Genomic DNA, 22,436 nt, shown 5'->3' with positions numbered 1-22,436 from the left:
CCAGTGCTCGCAACCTTGGAGCCTTCTCGCTAGCCTTTCTCTTTTTAAAGCTAATTGTGTGTGTGTGTGTGTGTGTGTGTGTGTGTGTGTGTGTGTGTTCATGCCTAGGTGGACACCTTTCAAGAGTCCTCTGTCTTTCCACTTTGTAATCCCATGGGTCGTCAGGCTAGGTGGCAAACACCTTTATCCCTTGAGCGGTCTTGAGGGACTCCCTTTCTTCTCCTTCTACTTTTCCTTGTGGTGTAAGGTTTTGAGTAGTATTTGTCTTTTTTCTTCTCACTATGTTTATACAGAACCATGATTTATATATACTAATACGATTTATATATTTATAACATTTGTGTGTGTGTGTGTGTTAGGGAGTGAACCCAAGACCTTGTGCATGCCAGGGAGGAGCGCAACCTCTGAGCTCCAATCCCAAGTCACACTTGTTTAGATGATATCATACTTTTATTGATTAGTTAGCACACTGAAATAAAAAATGTGAGAGCTGGCTTTAGCAAGCCGTCAGGGAAGTAGCTTTGTTATTGTTTATTTTTGGTTGTTTCTTTGTGGGGTGTAGGTTTGAGGAAATTTATATTTCATTGTGAGGTGTTTCAGTGAGGGATACTTTTCTCTCTCTATAACAGCTGGGCAATGTTTTACTTTTTTATGTTTGTTTGTTTTTGAGCATCGACTTAGTGTATATTCACGATTTTCTTGCCTCAAGCCTCCTAAATGCTCCAAATACAGGTCTGTGTCATCACATCCAGCTGTAATACTTGCCATTTTATTCCTATTATATGTTCATAGTATTAGGTATATAAGAAACTAAAATTTTGCTAGAAAAAGTACTAAGTTTTATTTAGATACAGAGAATTCTTATAGATAGTACACTTGGTGGTTTCTGCTTTGGGTTTGTTTGTTTGTTTGTTGTTTGTTTTTTTGTAGCTTAATGTGTGTGTATGTGTGTGTGTGTGTGTGCGCGCACATGTACACATATGTGAACTAAAGGCTGACGCTGTGTTGTTGTCTTAGTTACTTTTCTGTTGCTGCAATAAAGCACCATGAATGGTGTAACTTTCAGAAGAAAACGGTTAATTAGGCTTAATTAGGTTCCAGAAGGTTAGAGTCCATCTGAGAAGTAGCAGGAAGTCGTTAGCAGATGTGGCAGGCCAGTGACTGAGAACTCAGCTCATATCTTGACCCACAATCATGAAGCAGAGAACATATTGGGAATGGCCTGAGTCTTTTGAAACCTTAAAGCCAGTACTGAGTGACACACTTCTGCCCACAAGGCCACACCTCCCAATCCTTCCCAAATAACTCCACCAAACCAGGGACCAGGTATTCAAACGTATGAACCTATGAGGCTGTTCTCATTCAAGCCACCATAGGTGTCTTTCTGATATTTTTCTTCTTCGAGACTAGTTTTCATGTATTCCAGGCTGGTTTTGAACTTATGAGTGAGTCTGACCTTGTGATCCTGATCTTCCTGCCTCCATCTCCCAGACGCTGGAATCACTAGTGGGAATTTGTTTGTTCTCTGTCACTTTGAGACAGGTTTTCACCCTGTTCTGCAGGCTTGTAGCCCAGGCTGGCCTCAAATGCTTGGCAATCTTTTTGTCGTATCTTTCCAGTCCTGAGATTACAGGTGTAAGCCTCTAAGTCAGGTCTGAGTTCTTTATAAAGTCACAACAGATACTTAAGCCTCCCTCAGATGCTTACTTGGCAAAGCTATTCTTCCATTATGCAGTCTGTCTGTTCATTCTGCTGGTTTTCTTTGCTGTGAAAAAGCTTTTTAATTTTATGCAGTCTCATTAGTCAATTCTTTAGAAAGATTTTTTTTTTCCCCTTGAGACAGGGTCTCACAATGTAGTTCTAGCTAGCTTAGAACTCCCTATGTAGGCCAGGCTGAACTCAGACACACAGAGATCAGTCTGTCTCTGCTTCCAGAGGGCTGGGACTAAAGGCTTATGCCTGCGTTAGTCAAATCTTTTTTGTTTGTTTTTGTTTTGTTTTGGTTTTTTTTGAGGCAGAGTTTCTCTGTAACTCTGCCTTTCCTGGAACTAGCTCTGCAGACCAGGCTGGCCTCAAACTCACTGATATCCTCCTGCTTCTGCCTCCCAAGTGCTGGGATTAAAGCATGTGCCACCGCCGCTCAGATAGGATATTTTGTTTTATGTGGCTTAGTTAGGGTTTTACTGCTGTGAACAGACACCATGACCAAGGCAACTCTTATAAAGGACAACATTTAGTTGCGATTGCCTTACAGGTTCAGAGGTTCAGTCCATCATCACCATGCTGGGAAGCATGGCAGTGTGCAGGCAGACATGGTACTGGAGAAAGAGCTGATAGTTCTGCGTCTTGGTCCTCAGGCAGCAGAAGGAGACTGAGCCACACCGGGCTAGGCTTGAGCATATGAGATCTCAGTGTCCGCCTCCACAGTGACACATTTCCTCCAGCGAGCCCACACCTCCTAACAGTGCCACTCCTTATGGGCAGAGCATTAGAACCTGGGGTGGGGACAGCATTCCTATTCAAACCACCATAATGTATCCGCTTGCTTTGCTGCATGTATGTACGTGGACTACACATGTTCCTGGTGCCTGTAGAGTTCAGAAAAGAGTGTCAGTCTCACTGGAAGTAGAGATAAGGATGGTTGTGAGCCACCATGTGGGTGCTTGGAATCCAGGCCTCTACCAGAGCAGAGCATTAACCCACTGTGCCAGCTCCTTCCCGGCAGTCATTCTCAGTATTATTTCTTGAGCTATTGAAGGACTTCTCTGCAATTCCTTGCCTAGGTCTCTCAATGATTCTCTGATTTTCCTTTTAAGTTACACATTAAGGTCTTTGGTCTAGTTTGAATTGATTTTGTACAGGGTGAGAGAGGGCTGTAGTTTCATTCTGTATCCAGTTTTGCCAGTGTCCTTTGCTGAAGAGGCTGTCTTTTCATCTTTGCTAAAACTTAGGGGATGGTGGTAGTTGTGTGGGCTTGCTTTTTTTTATTTTATGTGTGTGTATTTTATTTTATTTTATTTTATTTTGCCTCTATGTATGTGCCACATGCATGCCTGGTGCCCACAGAGGCCAGAAGGAGGCATCAGATCCCCTGGACTGGAGTTACAGACAGCTGTGAGCTGCCCTGTGGGTGCTGGGAATACCCAGGTCCTCTGGGAGAGCAGCCTGTGCTGTTACCAGTGGGCCCTCTCTTCAGCCATAGGTTCTCTATCCTATTGCATTTGTCTGCATATCTGGTTTGCACCAGCATATGCTGGTTTGTTACTATGGCTCTAGTATACATTGAAGACAGATATTTATTTTAGAACTCTAGCACTGCTCTTCTTCTTCTTAGGATCCTTTTGGTGACTGGGTATCTAGGATTGTTCTTTTGTTCCTGTGAGGGGTGTCATTGGGACTTTGATGGGGATCTGGTTGATTGAGGATCACTTTACTTTGGGTCATACAGCACAGGCTGCCTTTCTGTCTCGGAGACCTTCTTTACTTTATGCCTTACTCTTAGTTTTCTTTTTTTTTTTTTTTTTTTCGGAGCTGGGGACCGAACCCAGGGCCTTGCGCTTCCTAGGCAAGCGCTCTACCACTGAGCTAAATCCCCAACCCCCACTCTTAGTTATTTTTATGACTGGGTCTCATGTCCAAGCTGGCCTCAGACCGCAGTGGAGCTGAGGATGCCGTAGGACCTCTGCTCATTCACTCTGCCTCTGCTTCTCGAGTTCTGTCATCACAGGTGTGAAAGACTGCTCTTTGGTTTTGTGGCGCTAAGGATGGACCTCTGGGCCCTGTGAATCCTGGGGCAGCCCTCCTTCTGAGCTGCGTCTCCTGCCAATTCTCTCCAGTTTCTTCCTTCACTGTTTTTATTGCGCCCTTTGGTTGGGTTTATGACTAGGTGATTTAATCATTTAACATTTTGTTTTGAGACAGAGTCTCAAGTAGCTGGGGCTAGCCTTGGACTCACTGTGCAGTGGAGGAAGTGTAGGCCTCACCATTTGCAAAGAGAGATAATCTGACTTGTGCCCCTTTTTTTCTTACTCTTGAATAAATTCTGCTAGAGAACACAAGCACTGTACTAAAAAAGCATGGGGGCGTTTGCTCTAGGTTTGGTTGTGTGTCTGTCCTTTCTTACCTTTCTCATGTTATGGCTGTGTCCTTCTGTTTCAAATTCCTTCAGGCTTTCTGTTTGTTTTCCTTTGAGACATTGTTTCTCTGTAAAGCTCTGTCTTGGAACTTGCCCTGTACACCAGGCTTGTCTCGAACTCACTCACAGAGCGGCTTCTTCCTGAGTCTGGGACTAAAGGCTTTGTTTGTGGTCCTCCACTGCCTGGATTTTTAAGATTTTTATTGTGAAGTGATGTGGGGGCCCCGTGAGACTTTTTCTGAGTGTGCCGAGATGGTTGTTTAACTTTTGTTCTTGATTTGATTTATGTGCTGTGTTTTATTTATTGATTTCTGTGTGGTGAAAGGGGAATTCTTGATGAAGCTGACTGGGTCTTGGCGTGTGATCTCTTTAATACTTTGCTGAATTTGGTTTGAAGGCATTTTAATTCATTAATTTGCACTGGTGGGGATCAAGTGCCTGGCCTTACTTGCTCTCCGCTTTCCCCGTGGTTCGCAGGTATTTTATTGAGGTATTTTATTGGATCTACGTTCATCCAGGGAACTGGGCTTATAGCTATTTTTCCCTTTGTTGGTGTGTATTACTTGGTTTTGGTGTTGGTGGTCTTGCTCTGTAGAATGGGTTCCTTCCCTCACTACCTTCAGGAATAGTTTGGGAACAGAAGTTTTTTCTCTTCCTCCCCGTCATTTCTCTTCAGTCTTTGTTGCCTTTTTTTGGGGTGAGGGTGGTACAGGGTCTCGGGTGCTGCTTCATGTCTTTCCTGTCTCACCTCTAACTCACTATCGGGCTGAGGATGAGCGCTAACCTCTGCCCCACATATTTGTCCCTTCTACTTGAGGCCTGTGCGACCTCCCCTAGTTTAGGATGGGGATCCAGCCCACGCTCTATCTAGGCAGGCATTCCACCGTCTCCGGGGCTGAAGACTGAGCTTACGGGCAAGCGTTTAGCCATCTCGCTGTACCCCAGTCCCTAGTTGTCCTCATCTCCCAAACCCCCACTAGGTCCCAGAGCTTTGCTCATTCTCCCGCAAGGTCTGCTGGAAGCCAGAGGGACTCTGTCTGTTCTAGGCTGTCCTTTGTTCAGAGAATGCTGCCGCTCCGGTCGCACCTGCAGTGTGTTCCTCAGTCCTAGCCTTCCCGTAGGAGGAGTCGCCGTCAGATCGTCCTCAATGCTGACTGGAGGCTTGAGGGACCTGTGGATTTCACTTGCTGTTAGTGGGGCTTCCAGGCTTCGTGGCTGTGGCTTCTGGTCCCCTCCCTCCGAGGAGCCGGAGCTGAAGTTGCATGTTTTGCCTTCCAGCTGCTCCGTCCTGTCTTATTGATTCTGAGGCAGGCTTCCACGATGTACGATTGACAGATCCGCCTGCTCTCTGTCTCCCAAATGCTGGGATTACAGGCCGTACCACCACACCTGACACCATACCTACTTGTAAGACTTTATTTCCCAGGATGGCTCAGAGGTTAAGAGCTGCTCTTGCGGAGGACCTGGGTTATATTCCCAGGACCCACAGGGCTATGCATAACCATTGGTAACTCCAGGGCAGGGGATCCAATGCCCCCTTGTGACCCCTTGGGCACCAGCTAAAACATGGTGCGCAGACATACATGTAAGCAAAACACTCACACACCGAGAATAAATAAATAAATAAATAAATAAATAAATAAATAAATAAATAAATACACATACACCTATTCATACACATGCATAAGCTCATGCTCAGAGAATAGATACCTTAACAAAGCCATAGGGAGGTTTGTGTCTCCTGTACGCGTGCTTGCTTCCCCCTCGAAACACCCCGTGTCAACATCACCCTTAAGTTTCCATTGTGTCAGAGCCGGGGAGACAGCTCAGTGGTTAAGAGCACTGGCTGCTCTTCCAGAGGACCTCAGTTCAATTCCCAGCAACCACATGGTGGCTCACAACCATCTGTAATGGGATCCGATGCCCTCTTCTGGTGTGTTTGAAGATAGTGATGGTGTGCTCACGTACATGAAATAAAATCTTAAAAAAATAGTTTCCATTGTGTCTCACTTTGCTGAACCGTGTCCTTATCTAATTTTTCCCCCACAAAACGTGTTGCTGGTAAATGTTCTAAATCTCTGCCTTCCTTTTTTTTTTTTTTTAATTTTATTAATTATTTATATAAGTACACTGTAGCTGTCAGACACACCAGAAGAGGGCATCAGATCTCGTTACAGATGGTTGTGAGCTACCATGTGGTTGCTGGGAATTGAACTCAGGACCTCTGGAAGAACTTCCAGTGTTCTTAACCACTGAGCCATTTGTCCAGCCCAATCTCTGCCTTCCTTAAAATGTCTTTGTCACATCGTTAGTCTGGTTCTTTACAGGATTTGAGGTTCAAGATATTTTCCTCCTAGAACTTTGAAGAAATTTGCTTGCTCTGGGGTATTCATTGTTAACTGTCTGTCAGACTTACTTGTTTGTTTATGTGGAGCCAGAGTCTCTTTCTTTGTAACTCTGGTTGTCCTGGAACTCTTTGTAGATCAGGTTAGCCTCACCGAGATCTGCCTTTCTCTGCCTCCCCAGTGCTGGGATTAAAAGGTTGGGTCACCACACCTAGCTCAGTGGATTATTATTCTTTTGTAGGCAATGTTTTTTTTTTTTTCTCTTCTAGTGGTTTGCCCTTTAGCACAGGCATCCTAAAAATTTACCAGAATGTCTGTGTGTGAGATTTATGTCAGTAAGCGACTGTGTATCTTTGGTGACATTTCTGTTCCTCTCTGGGGGATTTCTTGCAAGCTGCCTATTTAGTGAGATCTAGTCTGTGATGTGAAGTCCTTTTGTTAGTTGGTTGTTGTTGTTATTTATGGTTTGTCTAGAGACAGAGTCTCCCTGTAAAGCCCAGACTGGCTGCCAACTCTGTAGTTCAAGCTGGCCTCACACTCGGAGCAGTCCTCCTGCCTCAGCTACTGAGAACAGGGGAGACCATGTGTGGAAGGACACTGGCTTCTTACAGGTGAGGAGAGCCTGTCCTAGTGAAGCCTCGTTTCTCCATTCACATCAAGTCTACGGTGACCCTGTCCGGTGGCACCGTTGCACTCCAGGCTCTTGGGAGGTGGAGGCAGGAGGATTCAACCTAGCCTGGGGTACATAAGACTGCCTCAAAAAATAAGACTCATCTGAGGCAGAGGGCTGGCCGTGACTTAGTGACACCTTTCAGCTCTTTCCGACTGCCTTCTGCTACCTGATTGGAGCTGGCATAAAATCTATTTTCTATCAGAGCATTAAAGCAGTAAACTTGCGTCTCTGGGGTTATTTTCCCTCTTGCTGTTTTATGATGTTTTTATTTTTGTGAATGACATTTTATAATTAGCAGTTATAGTGAGTTTGTGTCTCATTAGCCAGATTATTATCAACTGTAAATATTACAAAGTTTTAGTGTTTGACAAGTTAATTATGTTTTATGGTATACGTTTTCTTATTGATCTGTTCTTTCCAATGTTAATGGTCTCTCTCTCTTTTTTTTAAACAGCAAGTACTCTGTTCCTACTTTAAAATTTATGTCACGTTGCTTATTGATCACCAAATGAGGCATTCTAGTAATTGGGTAAATTCCGAAGCTTTTTCCCAAGGCTTTGTGCTGGTTTTACTTTTATAATTATGTGACATGATTTATGGGTTGGAAAAATATGTCCTCCTCGAATTTTGTATTTTCATGAGTAGTTGAATGGAAGCCATTTTTATAATTAGTGGAGCTAGTCGAGTTTTCCCCAGATGATCGTTTCTGTTTGGTTCTGTTTTATGAGATGAAGTCTCAGGATGTAGTCTGGAATTCACTGTGTAGACCAGGCTGGCCTCGCACTCGGAGCAGTCCTCCTGCTCCATCTCGCAGCACTGAGAGAGCAAGTGCGGCACCTGGCTCTCCCTGTCAGAAGGGAGTCTCCGAGGCCTGGGATGCAGGTGAGCTGGAAAGTGCTTGCCTAGCGTGCATGAAGCCTTGGCTCCCATCCCCAGCACCTCATCAACATGCACCCCTGTCAGTCATCCCAGCACCAGGGGAGGCAGGAAGGTCAGACGTTCAAGGTCATCGTCAGCTACATAGCAAGTTTGAAGTCAGTCGGGGCTACATGAGATCCTGTCTCCACATACAAACAAAAAAGAAAACAGCAACAACAAAGAAAATATTTTTATTGGGCTGGAGAGATGGCTCAGTGGTTAAGAGCAGAAACCACATGGTGGCTCACAGCCATCTGTAATGAGATCTGATGCCCTCTTTTGGTGTGTCTGAACAGTTACAGTATACTTATATATAATACATAATAATACATAAATAAATTAGAAAAAGAAAAATTTTTTGAAGCATATGATTGTCTTAGTCGTTAGTTGTTCTGTTGCTGTGAAGAGACACCATAGCCAAGACAACTGTTGGAAAGGAAAGCATTCAATTGCAGCTGGCTTACAGCGTCAGAGGGTTGGTCCATCATCGTCAGAGCAGAGGGTATGGTAGCAGGCGGACGTGGCACCGAGAGCTCAACCTGATCCATAAGGGCAGAGAGGACAGACAGACAGACATGGCCTAAGAACAGGAAAAATAAAGCCAAGAAAGTTTAAAATCTACTTATGGGTTTGGTGTACACACACACACACACACACACACACACACACACACACACACACACACGATATTACAGCTGTCACTTCCTATTAGTGAAGCTGTTCTCAGGCCCACACAGGTATTAGGGTCCCTCTGGCACAGCTACTCGTATTGACCAGCGAACACAATTCTCTTCTATGAGATCTGCCTCCCGTGTTAGGGTTTTATGAGAAGTGTGCAGCAGAGAGAAGCCCAGGCAGTGGTTGGTGAGAGGAGAGTTAGAGTCCATTTTCCACACTGTATGACTGAAACAGTCTGGATGAGACAGTCTCCATGCTCTCTAAGTGGATCCTGGCTTCCTTATACACTCGAATACTGTACAGTCATTAGAAGAACGAGAGAACCAGACGTAAAGCTTCCTGGTTTCTCGAAGGACCTACCTGTGGTTCCCTGTACCTACATTGGGCAGCTCTGTAACTCCAGCTGCAGGGGATCTGATGTTTCTGGCCTCTGCAGATGTATGCCCATACCCACAGACAGACAGACAGACAGACAGACAGACAGACAGACAGACACACACACACACACACTTTAAAAAAATTTAAGGTAAACTACTGAACAACTTTATAGAGTAACCCCAGTTATACACATTTAACATTATATAATATACAATTCTATCCTTGCATGTGCTTATGTATGTGACACAACTCCTTCAACAAGGCCACACCTCCTAATCCTTCCAAACAGTTCCACTTCCTGATGGCTAAGCATTCAATCATGTGAGCTTACAGGGACCATTCTTATCAAACCACCGCAGTTGCTTTTTCAGTAAATTCTTCTCTCTCTCTCTCTCTCTCCCTCTCTCTCTCTTTTTGGAAACAGAATCTTGCTTTGTTTAGGGTGGCTTTGAGCTCAATCTTGCAATCTTTGTCAGGTACTGGGATCACAGATGTGTGTCATTACACTGGACTATTTCAGTAAATTCTTTATATTCCTGCTGCTACTTAAAATATTTTTCTCCTTCTGAGAAATTGTTAGGATGGCACCCAGGCCCTGTGCATCTTAGGGGTGTGTGTGTGTGTGTGTGTGTGTGTGTGTGTGTGTGTGTGTGTGTGTGCGTGCGCGCGTGCTGCCTCCCACTTTGAAGCAGGTCACTATGGATTTCCGTCGTGTTTAGCAGACTTGCCGGCCTCTATGAGCTCCTAGGCATTCTCCTGCGCACATCTCCCTGCGCAGACTCTGCACTTCTCTCTGGCTTTTTTTTTTTTTACATGGGTTCTGGGGATTCAAACAAGTGCTTTTACCCACTGAGCCGGCTCCCCAGCCCTTAACTAATTCCCTTATCTTTTCAAGGCTTTGTCTGTGCTTTCCCCTTTCTTGCCCTGTGCTGGGATTAAATCAAGTTCCCCTAGGAGAGTGGAAAACAGTTTTGTATCAGTCAGAGTCAGTGAGAGAAATGAAGCGGTCTGGGTTGGATTTCTCACTGGGAACCAACGCTGACAGAACAGAGCCCACTTAGGGTCTTGGGGAAGTCAAGCAACCCAGGGAGCAGACCTTGTGGGTACCTGTCCCTCTGAAGCTCTCTGGAGCAGTGTCGACAGCATGTTGTTCAGGTGACTTCGCCATGCAGGTGGGAAATGGTCTGTGAGGTTTGGAGCACGGTTTTGGTGTCCTGTCAAGAAGCCGACAACGCCCATGCCCTTTTCCGTTAGTAGGAACACAGCACAGAGTAGCTCTCTCAATTAGGCAGAAATGTCACTTTAGAGACCTAGAATGTGTGCCAGGCATCCTGTGTGGGGGTCAGAGGTTAGACTAGTAAGAGCCTACTCTCTCTTTCACCCTGTGGGTCCTGCGGATCCAGCTTAGGTCACTAGGGTTGCCAGAAAGGGCCCTTACCCAATGAGCCATCTCACTGAACTTCTGGTCCTCCCATGCCCGCCTCCAGACACTGTGACAACGGTGCATGCTGGGCAAGCAACATATCCCACCGCTACTCTGCAGAGACAGGCTCTCCCTCTGCAGCCTTGGCCGGCCTGCATCTGCCTCCTTAGTGCTGTGATTAAAGGTTTATGCTGTGATGCCTGGTCATAGGGCAATACTCTCTCTTTCTCTCTTTTTCTCAACAAGATCTCTATATGCCTCTGACTGTCCTGGAACTCTCTGTGTAGATCAGGTTGACTTCAAACTCTCAGAGATCTCCTGCCTCTGCCTCCGCTTCATCTCGAGTACAGGGATTCTGTTTCACAGGGCGACTCTTAATAGTTTATTTTTCTTCTATCTTTTTGGTGACTGAGTAGTACGTTGTGTGACCATAACGAAATCCATTCATCTGTAGATGGCTATTGCCTTTCTCTTGGGTTGCAGTAGGATAGATGCTTACATGCTGTGGTATTTTTACCTTTAAATTCTCGGTGTGTATTAGAAGAGGGAATCTGTGTTACCAGAGGACGACTCTGTGGGGTTGGTTCTTTCCAGCCACACCTTTACACCGGTCTGGGGATCAGTGATATCCCCCCAACCCCTGCACCAGGCTGGTACTGCATTTCCCTCCACCTGCTCAGGCTTCTCAGTGGTCCTGTTGTTTAGTTTTGTTTGTTTGTTGAGATTGCACCCCATGCTAACCTCACCCTCACAATTCTCCTGCCTCAGGCTTTTGAATGTTGGAATTTCAGTTGTGTGTCATCCAATTTATGTTTTTAACTTTAGAAAGGCACTGCCAACTATTTGTTGGGGTGATTTATCATTGTATATTTATTCCCGTTGGCAGTGGAGGCAAGGCCTAGTTTCTTCACAATTTGGCCAGCATTTAGTATGGTCATTCTGTTTTAGGAATTAAAAAAAAATCATTCATATATATATAATATAAAATATAAAAATATCATATATATTTAAATATATGTCACCTATATGTACATATATGCACATTTTATACATATATACATATGCTCACACATGCACACACACACACATGCATGCTCATGTTTAAGAGGCAGGGTTTCTGTGCTGGAGAGATGATGCAGTAATTAATACTTGCTGTCCTCCCAGAGGATCCAGTTTGGTTTCCAGTATCCACAGTGGCTCACAACCGTTTGTAATTTCAGTTCCAAGGAATGGGCACTCACTCACTTTCAATCTCTGAGTACCAGACATGCACATGCTGTGCACACATACATGCATACAGGCAGACACTCTTACACACAGAGAATGGGATTCCCTCTCTCTCCCTCTCCCTTCCTCCCTCCCTTCCTCCCTCCCCCCACCCCCCCTCTCTCTCTCTCTCTCTCTCTCCAGCCTCTGGTGTAGCTGGTTGTACAGCTGTGTCCGTGGCTGTGACAGATCTGTTTTTCTGTCAGTTATTTTAACCTTGGTTCTGGGAGGCGGTTACTTTGGTGTTTCATTGCTGCTTATAAGCAGGGCCGAGTTGTGTTTGCCTAGGGCTCAATTCCCTTCCTGTGCCCAGTGCACGGTGCATCGTGTGTTTCCAGTGTTCTGTAGGGGAAGAAATGCTCTTCCAGCTCTGTGTGAGCTCAGGCCTTGTTCCTCCCCATTCTCTCCAGGGGTTGCTTTCCTGCCTTCTGGCATTTCCTATCCTTCTTTCCCTCCCTCCTTCCCTCCCTCCCCCCTTTCTTCCTTCCTCCTTTCTTTCCTTTTTTTTTTCCTTTTTTTCTTTCTTTCTTTCTTTTCTTTCTTTCTTTTTTTTTTTTTTTTTTTTTTTTTTTGAGATAGGATTTCACTCTGTAGCCCTAACTGTCCTGGAACTCTGTAGACCAGGCTGGCCTCAAACTTGGAGATCTGTTGATCTGCCTGCCTCTGCCTTCTGAGTGCTGGCTTCAAAGGTGGGTGCCATCACTGCCCAAGAGGCTTCTGATACTTTCCGAGTATCACGTGTGCTCCAGCAGAGCCTCCGCAGGCCTCCAGGGTCCTTCCTCTCTGGGGCTTTGTCTTCTGAACTGTGTTTTCCTCTTTTTGAGCGCTCTGCCTACCAGGTCTTACCTCTCTTTCCTTCCCTGTTCTTTTTAAAATGTTTGTTTTACTTTATGTTTATGGGTGTGTTAACTGCATGTCTGAGCAGCATGTGGGCTCATGCCCGTGGAAACAGGGTCTGGAGTTACAGATGGTTGTGGATTGTCTGTGGGTGCTGGGACTAGAACCCAGGTCCTTTAGAGGAGCAGCCAGTGATCTTAACCATTGAGCCACCTCTCCAGCTCCCATCCCCCTTCTATACGAAGTCAGGTTTCCTGGGTAACAGGGACCCCTTTCCGTCTTCCCCACCTCATGTGTTAAAAATAATTGGTGCTTTGTGTCCTTTGTCTTCATTAATCAAGTGTTTTGTTTCTAATGGTCCAGGCAGACCTTGTCTCTGCTACTTCATTTGGCTAGAAACAGAAGCAGTCGTATTTAAAATTAATGTATAAAATACAGTGGACGGGTTAAGTGTGTAGCTGGGTGGATTCTCACGGGTGTAGACTGGAACTCAGAGACCCTCCTGCTTTTGCCTTCTGAGTGCTGGGATTGTAGGTGTGCATCACCATGTTTTGCAAGGTTTTGGATTGCAGCTGCGTTGACTGAGAACTGGGCACAGGCCTGCGAGATTTAAGAAGAAACACGCAGACTCAGGTCACTCATGTTTCAAGAAATTGAATGCCAAAGCTTTCACTGGGTACACAGAATATATACCCCAACCACTGAGTGGAAGCACACTGGAGAAACAGAAACTGAAACTAAAGCTGAGACCAAAAGATCTGGCGTTCAGGTGTTAGCTGCTGGCTATGGTGGACGGGAAGGCCAGGAAGTTCCTTTAAGAGAACAAAGGCTTTCACATGGATCAGCGAGGCTTAGCAGGGGCAGGGACTGACACAGTCCAATAGGGTCTGACACTGGGTTGTACGAAGGCTGAGATAACCAGATGCCCTCCGTTTGCATGGGAGGAACTGGAGGCTGTGTAGACAGTGCCTTCGGGTTTGGCCATCCCGGATGTGGCGGGGAAAACAAGACTTTGTCAGGCCAAGCCTTAGTGCAGACCAGACCCATGCCACCCTCACCGAAGGTTTGGGTTCTCTACTCAGGAAGGACCAGGGTTCATTCCCTACCCCCTCTTCCTTCCTGGTGGCATTGGGGCTCACGGGAAAACCTCTGTATTTCCTCAAGCTATGCTGGCGTCCGTCCTCCGGCTTCCTTTAGGAGCTCCCGTCTGCGTCTGCGTGTTATGTTCTCACTGCCCTGGAAGGAGTGTCCCCAGCTCTTGCCTGGAATCCAGAGAGTGAGCCACAGGCCGCTATCCCTTATACTTTGCTTGAGGTCAGGTGGGGGGAGAGCATGGCTGCCATGGAGCATGGCATGGTTGGTGCTCAGATTTATCACCACTGTAGTTTACTTTATCCAAATGGTGGCTGGCAGCCATGAAGAGCTTTTTGTCAAAACAGGAAGCTTTTTTTTTTTAAATTTATTTATAAATTGTTATGTTTTAGGAGAATTTCATACACGAATAGCCTACTTACATCATTTCTACTCCCCCTCCCACTTCTCCACCCCTCTCAACTCCATGACCTCTTTTTCTATTGTTACACACGCACATGCACGTACACACACACACATGCACACACCCCCGGTGGAGTCCCGCTTGTGTTGTCCATGTGTACATGTGGTCAGTGCTGTTCTTTTGGGATTGGGAAACCTATCGGGGTTTTCCTTGGGAAACTGATTCTTCCTCAACGTTCATTTGTTTCCTGTAGCTTGTCATGGGGATGAGGCTCTGATAAAACTTACCCTACCTGCTAGGCACAGTGGCGCATGCCTTTGATTCTAGCCTTTAGAGACAGAGACAGGTATCTGGCACTTAGAGCGTTCTTTCTCCCTCCTCTGCGGTGTCCCCTGAGCTGTAGGTGTGGGGATTGTGCTGATGATGTCCCAGTTGCTGCCAGGATACAGAGACATTTTTCTCCGGGTTTGGCCAGTTGTGGGTGTATGTCATACCCTCTGTGGGCTGCACAGTGAAACTCCAGTGAGGACTGAGAGGTGCACTGGTGGTGTAAAGGGAAGCATTTAGAACGTAGTGGGAAGCTGTACTACTTTAGGGACATGGCTGCAATAGCTTTTCCTCTAGGGTCTGTGACCTCTCCAGCCACAGGCTTTTGGCTAGGTTTACTGAGCATAGGCTCTCTCACTCTGAGCAGGCCTGAAGTTCACTAGCACCATTGTTGCCTACTGTCTAGGCCGTCTTGTGTGGTCCATCCATTGTGGGTGGAAGTCTTCACAGCTTAGTAGGGCTATTGCTTGCTTTTCTCCTTAGCAGTTTGCAATGCATCTTCTAATCCTGAGAGAGCTAGCTCCCAGGGAGGAAGGTCCTTAAAGGTCATACCAACTAGATTCCTCCCAAGTCCTGTGACAAAAGTGTGTAGTGTTTTCAGCCCTAGGGCCTTACTTTCAAAATCTGGGAAGGAACTGAGGACAGTAACAATTGTCTGTTTTTTTGTTTTTTAAGATTTTATTTTATTTTATTTATGTGAGTACACTGTCTCTGTCTTCAGACACACCAGAAGAGGGCATCAGATCTCATTACAGATGGTTGTAAACCACCATATGGTTGCTGGGATTTGAACTCAGGACCTTTGGAAGAGCAGTCAGTGCTCTTAACCACTGAGCCATCTCTCCAGCCCTGTTTTGTTTTGTATTAACAATTATCTGTATTATATTTGTCTTTTAGATCCCTTGACTAATGACTTAAGTGAGGTGTCCCTTGTCTGTCACGGTATTTTTGTTAATCTATGGCTCTTGGGAGTTCAGGGGGATGACGCGCTGGGAGGCCGGTGCTGTGAGTGAATTCAGGAGGAGGGTGCTCTGGGTGGACGGGGCTGGCAGTGAGCTGGAGAGGATGGCATGATGGCGGTGGATGACCTGGTTTCTTCTTGCGCTGGTTGACTTTTGTCATCTTGACACAAACCTAGAATCAACTGAGTTGAGGGAGCCACAATTGGGAAAATGATTCATAAATTGGCCTTTGTGGCATTCTCTTGATTAATAATTGATGTAGAAGGGCCCAGCCCTCTGTGGGCAATGCTACCCTTGGGCAGGTGGTCCTGGGTTCTGTAAGAAAGCAGGCTGAGGAAGCCATGGGAGCAAGCCAGTAAGCAGCACCCGCCATGGCCTCTGCATCCGCTCCTGCCTCCAGGTTCCTGCCCTATGTGAATCATGTTTCTGTCATGACTTCTCTCAGCGGTGGTGTGACCCGAGCCTTGTAAGCTGGAGTTTACCCATTCCTCCCTGAGTTGCTTTGGCCATGGTGTTCTGTCACAGCAACAGAAACCCGAGCTGAGTCACTTGTGGCTTTTATTTTGTTTCTGAAGTTTCACAGTTGACAGCAAGTGGAAAGTTGCATGGTAGCATGCTAAGGCTACAGAATTCCAGATGGACTTGGATTTATTATAAGACTGGGCAGCCTTTGCCAGATGCAGTGTTCTTTGAATAAATGTGAGGCAGAAATAGCTTAGGTTTTTGATGGGATCCTGACTGGCTGTAGAACTGATGAGTCACGGTGGCTCACTGTGTGAAAGGACTGTTTCCGAAGGCCTTCTCACTCAGGGCTGACTTCCTGTGCATGGCTTGCTCACTTACCACTGCCTTCTGTGAGGTCCGAGTAGCGTATGTTCAGAATGACGCTAACCCGGCATCAGCTGCTTGCTACAGAGCTCTGCAGAAACTGGACGGCATTTGAGGGCGGCGCTCTCCCTGCTAATGGAATGTGTGCTTTCAGTTTGCTTAAAAACCTTTGACTCGGTTGGGGATTTAGCTCAGTGGTAAAGCGCTTGCCTGGCAAGCGCAAGGCCCTGGGTTCAGTCCCCAGCTCCAAAAAAAGAAAAAAGAAAAAAAAAAAAAAAGAAAAATTAAAAACCTTTGACTCTACGTAGTGGCACACGCCCTTAATCCCAGCACTCGGAAGGCAGAGGCAGGCAGATCTCTGTATTCAAGGCCAGCCTGGTTTGCAGAGTGAGTTCCAGGACAGCCAGGGCTACACAGAGAAACCTGGTCTCCAAAAACAAAAAGAAGACAAAACAAGAAATTAAAAACAAAAAGCAAAATAATTCTGGGATTGGAGACATGGCCCCAAGGTTAAGAACATGTGCTGCTCTTACTGAGGACCAGATTTCTGTCCCCAGCACCCATAGGGCAGCTCTTTGGGGACCTATCCGCCACCTCTGGGGACCTGATGGCTCATTTTCAGGGATACCTGCACTCATGTGCACATCCTCACTCCATGCATACCTTTTTCTCTTCTAAGCTTAAAGAAATAACTTCTGCATTTAGAGATGGTTCATTGCTCTTGCAAGGGACCTGAGTTCAGTTTGCACATTGGGACACACACAAAGACCTGTAACCCAAGTCCCAGGGATCCAGCGCCCTCTCTTGGTCTCTACAGGCACTGGTACCTGCATTTAAGTGCACATGCTCCCATATACATAATTAAAATCAAGTCTTAGGACCCAGAAACTGAACCTCCAGCAAAAGAGCATCCGTGAGCCGGACCTAGTCCTCTGCCCACATCTGTAGCCGAAGTGCAGCTTGGTCTTCATGCTGGTCCCCCAACAACTGGAGCAAGGGCTTAACCCTGTCACTGTTGCCTGCCTGTGGATCCTGCTTCCCTAACTGGGCTGTCATGTCCGGCCTCAGTGGGTGTGTATGTACCTAGTCCTGCAGTGACTTGAGATTGCCAGGGTGGGTTGGTTCCTGGGAGGGACCCCCCCTTCTCAGGGGGAGGGGGGAGGGGCTCCTTGTTGGGGGGACTGGAAGGAGAGGAGGGACTGTGATAAGGATGTAAAGTGAATAAATTAATTTAAAAAAAGAAAAAGAAATAAGTCTTTAGAGAAATGCTGCTTTTTACAGTAAATCTTGACACACATGACCTCCATTAAGGAAAGCTTGAGTTCTTCAATGGGATTTCAAAGTATAAGTAAGTCTTTAGGTTACCGAGCTGGAGAGGTGCTGGGCAGGTGTTCTGTCAGAAAGTGCATTCAAAGTTGGCTTAGGAAATAAATCTCCGAGGGTCCGGGAGGGGCTCAGCACGGATCTCCAGCGTTCACAGAGCTGCCTGTGAGCCCAGCACGGCAGTGGGCCAGCCGCTCATGCCTGCCAGTCCAGCATTCAGATTGGGCAGGAGATCAGAAGTGTTAGTCCATCCTCAGCTAGGCAGATAGCTCAGAGCTAGCCTGGGGTACATGAAACCCTGTCTCAGGAGGAGGAAGAAGAGGAAGAGGAGGAAGAAAACCCTCAACCTTTTAATAAGGATTCTTCTTTTAAAGATTTGTTTTTTATATATGTGTATGTGATCTATGGAGCTGTCGCGCGCGCGCACACACACACACACACACACACACGTTTGTACAAGTGAGCAGCATGCCCGTGGTGTGGCGGCCAGAGTTTTTCTTAATCATTTTCTTGATCAGTGTTCTATTGCTGTGAGAAGACATCATGACTGCAGCAACTCTTATAAAGGAAAGCATTCAATGGGGCTGGGTACAGTTTCAGATTTAGTCCATTGTCATCATGGAGGGAAGCATGGCAGGATGCATGGAGCATGGCACTGGAGAGAGAATTCTACATCTGGATCCGAGGGCAGCAGGGAGAGAGAGAGAGAGAGAGAGAGAGAGAGAGAGAGAGAGAGAGAGAGAGAGACAGACAGACACAGACACAGACACAGACACAGACAGAGGGGGCAGACAGACAGACAGACATATAGAGAGGGAGATAGAGAGGAAGACAGAGGCAGCGACAGCATGAGCACCACTGGGCCTGGCTTGGGCTTTTGAAACCTTAAATCCCACCCCCAGTGACATTCTTCCTCCAAGGCCACACCTACTCCAACAAATAATACCATTCCCTAAGCATTCAAATCTATGTGCCTATGGGGACCGTTCTTTCTTAAACCACCGCAATCATACTCCACATGTTTTTGAAACAGGGTCTCCCTGAAGCTGGCACTCATGGGGGGGCTAGACTGCTGTCCCACAAGCTTCAGACATTTGCCTGTCTGGGCCCCATCTCCTCTGTCTCTTCTTCCTTCCTTTCCTTCCTTCCCTCCTTCGTTCTCTGTTGATATCATCTGTTTAAGCACACAGTTTTAATTTGCATTTTCTTACATATGTCTCTGCATATGATAGCTAAGATACCACTTCCTAGTCTAAAAGGTCATAGGATACTTGTTTCATTTGAGTCTTAACAGTTAGCCTTTCGCTGTATTTTGAGTTGATTTTGGTGTATGGTTTGAGGTGTGACAGTCATGGGGAGTTAATTCTCTCACGTATGGCTAGCTTGCTTGTCTCAGCCCCGTTTACTCAAGAAGTATTGTCTCTTTTCCCTCTGACAACTGGTTCTGGTCACATGCACCTGTGGCATACACTCCTGTACTCTTACGCACGCGTGCAGGAACTCTCTCACACACATACACACACACATACATACACACTCACAGTTTTTTTTTTTTATTAAAAAAATATTTGTATGTGTATGTGTATGGGTATCTGTGCATGCTCGATGCCTGTGGACACCAGAAGAGGGAATGGGATCTTCTGGAACTGATATTACAGATGGTTACGAATCACCAGCCAGGGCTTTTAACCACCGAACCAGTTTTCTAGGCCTTCACATGCACAATTAGAAAAAAAAAAAAAGCTGGGAGTAGTGGCACACAGTTTTGGTCCTAGCACTTGTGAGGGAGAGGCAGGTGGATCAATGTGAGTTCAAGGCCAGCCTGGTCTATAGAGTGAGTTCCAGCACGGTCAGAGCTGCACAGTGAGACCCTGTCTCATAAAACCAGAACCAAACCAAAGATTTTAGCAATGTAGCTCAGTGATGGAGGCTTGCTGAGGAGCCCAGGTCTTACATTTTATCCCTAGCACCACAACAAAGAAAGTGAGCCTTTGGCAGACTGAGGGAGGAGGAATGCCTTTGCTAGCCTGGAATTCCATATAGTGAATTCCAGGCCAGCTTATGCTACAAACAAACAAGCCAACACTTTAGAGGCAAAGTAAGCAGATCTTTGTGAGTTCGAGGCCAGCCTGTTCTACATAGAGAGTTCTGGGCCAGCCAGGGTTATAAATTTTAAAGCTAAAACAACAGAACCAACACACACACACACACACACACACACACACACACACACACACAAGTGAGGTTTGCTATTGTTACTCTGATATGTGATGGCGCCTTATGCTCTGTAGGGCGCCACTAGAATTCAGTTAGTCATGTCTTTTATAGCAACAATTTATCAAATTCCAATTAGGTAAAGAGCACAATTTTGTATGTGGTATTTGCTTTACTAATAGTGCCAATGCAGCAATAACTTTATCGATCTCCACTGGCGAGATGTTATTAGACCTGCAAGTGGATGCCTCCTTTACAGCTGTGTCTCTTCACGCATACATCATTAGAAAGAACGGTCAAGGAAGCTTGAATTGCCTGGTTTTTGTTTGAGCTTGGTGAGACTTTAACTTTTATTATATTATATTGACAGATACTCTGTGTGGTGTGTGTGTGTGTGTGTGTGTGTGTGTGTGTGTGTGTGTGTGTGTGTGTGTAGCCTGTCTCTCTCTGTGTGCATGCCTTTATCACAGCTTTGGAGTGTCAGTTTTTTTTCTTTCCATTATGTGGGGCCTGGGGATTGGAACTCAGGCCCTTCCCTGTGAGCCAACTTGCCTGATGCTAAGTGAGATGTTTAAACTCAGTTTCTAATTCAGAGCTTTAGAATTTGAAATTAGAGAATCTGACAGGTCCTGGTACAATTAAAAAAAGAATTGTGGGAATTGTGTTTGATAAGATGCCTTCTGTGGTCCTGGTCCCAAAATAAGCACTGTGACAACTGAGCCAGGTGGTGGGATCGTGTTGGCCTTCCTTCTGCCTTTCTCTCTGAGCACTGGGGTCTCTGCACCTCCACTTGCCCATGATGGAGGAGGAGGAGGATGTTGTCCTGGGGCTCGATCCACCCCCTCCTGCCCAGCCTCAGGCCTGGGTCTTTAAAATGTCTTAGCTTTCTTTCAGTTATTTATTTCTTGCTTCAGGTTCTAATGTCTAAGGATATCTCCTCTAGTCTAACCCTTCTGTTGGTTTATTCGTGTGATTCAATTGGAGGTTCCGCTTGCTTCTGCCTGTCTGCCTGCCTGCCTGCTTGTCTGTCTGTCTGTCTGTCTGTCTGTCTGTCTCTGTGTCTCTTGTTTGTTTTTTTGAGACAGGGTTTTACTATGTAGTCATTGCTGTCCTGGAACTCACTATGTAGACCAGGCTGGCCTCAAACTCACAGAGATCCATCTGCCTGTGCTTCCCGAGGGCTGGGATTAAAGACATGCACTACCACACCCGGCTCCGTTTATATTATATTTTAATTAAGGAATTTTGAGATCTGTAGCCCTGAGCAGGTTACAATGCAACATCTTCCTGCCTCAGCCTCCTGTGTGTAGGGATTTCAGGTGTATGTTGCTGCCATTCATGTCTTAGCTGCAGTATTTTTCAGTCATTTACTTTTAATTTAATTTTAATTTTTTTTTCAAAAAGGATTTTATGCCAGGTGGTGTTGGCACACAACCTTTAATCCCAGCACTTGGGAGGCAGAGGCAAGAGGATCTCTGAGTTCGAGGTCAGCCTGGTCTATAGAGTGAGTTTCAGGACAACCAAGGCTACACAGAGAAATCTTGTCACTAAAGACCAAAACCGTGTGTGTGTGTGTATGTGTGTGTGTGTGTGTGTGTGTGTGTGTGTGTGTCTCAACGTGAGTTGTATGCAGATGTGTGCTTTCAGGTATGTCTGCATAAAGGCAGAGGGTGTTGGGTGTTTTCTATTATTCTCTGCCTGTTCCCACAAGGTAGGATCTATCTGGACGCAGGGCTGGGTTTTCTCTGCTGGGCTGGAAGGCAGCAAGCCCCAGCAGTCCCTCTGTCTCTGCTCCCAGAGATGGGGCTACAGTTGTTGCTAAAGACCCTGGGCTTGGGATGCTAATCCTGGTCCTCGATTGTAAAGCAAGTGCTCTCAGCCACTGAGCCAACCCCAGGCCCTGCTTGCCCGCTCACTTACTTGTGTAAGACAGGCCTCATTGTGTAGCTCTTGTTACCTTGCACTTACACCAGGATGGCCTTTGAATTGGTGATCCTCCTGCTTCAGCTGGGATCACAGGTGTGTACTACCATGACCGATTCTGCCAGTTTTACACTGGTGTTGATCCCATTTTAACATTGGTGGTCATCGACTTCCTTGGCAGACCAGAGAACTTAATTTAGAGTTGGAATTGCAGGGAAAAGCTTCATCTGAAGGTCAAAAACGATTAGTTTTGAAGAAAATATCAAATCTACTAATCTGACCTGTCGATTCATCCTGCTCTGATGTCCCAAGAGGCGTGCGTTGTAACAATGGATTCTTTGAACTTTGTTTTTGTAGAAGAAACTGAGGAAGAATCAGAGACGACGGTTGAGGCTGACTTGACGGAGAAGCAGAAGCACCAGCTGAAACACAGGGAGCTCTTTCTGTCCCGCCAGTATGAGTCCCTGCCTGCAACACATATCAGGTGAGACCTGCTGGAAGTTGCCCTGCTGTGCCCGGAAACACTGTGATCAGAGCCCTTTGGGAAGCCCTTCCTGAATTCTCAGCAAGATCTTGCTCAGATTGACATGCTGCAGACCTCGTACTAGGATTTGCTCTTGGAATTGATAGTGCGTGTTAGCATTCGGACATCCTGGGCAGGCTCCACAGTGATGCAGGTGTCTTCTCGCCCGGCCTTATCACTAACAGTTT

At 46.2% G+C, this 22,436-nt stretch overlaps 1 protein-coding gene across 11 annotated transcripts in view; it reads left to right on the top strand.

Moving 5' to 3' along the window:
• The window catches only part of Mta3 (metastasis associated 1 family, member 3), a 120,158-nt gene that overhangs the window by 8,784 nt on the left and 88,938 nt on the right, over positions 1-22,436 (top strand). For all 11 annotated transcript variants that reach the window (XM_039078111.2, XM_063261374.1, XM_063261370.1 and 8 more), the window contains exon 4: positions 22,083-22,209. In XM_039078111.2, the coding sequence (XP_038934039.1) occupies positions 22,083-22,209 (127 nt within the window). The remainder of the gene's footprint in view (positions 1-22,082; positions 22,210-22,436) is intronic.

This window comes from Rattus norvegicus, chromosome 6, assembly GCF_036323735.1.
Source record: "Rattus norvegicus strain BN/NHsdMcwi chromosome 6, GRCr8, whole genome shotgun sequence".
NCBI classification, from domain to species: Eukaryota; Metazoa; Chordata; class Mammalia; order Rodentia; family Muridae; genus Rattus; species Rattus norvegicus.
This window is presented reverse-complemented; position numbering and strand designations above follow the sequence as displayed.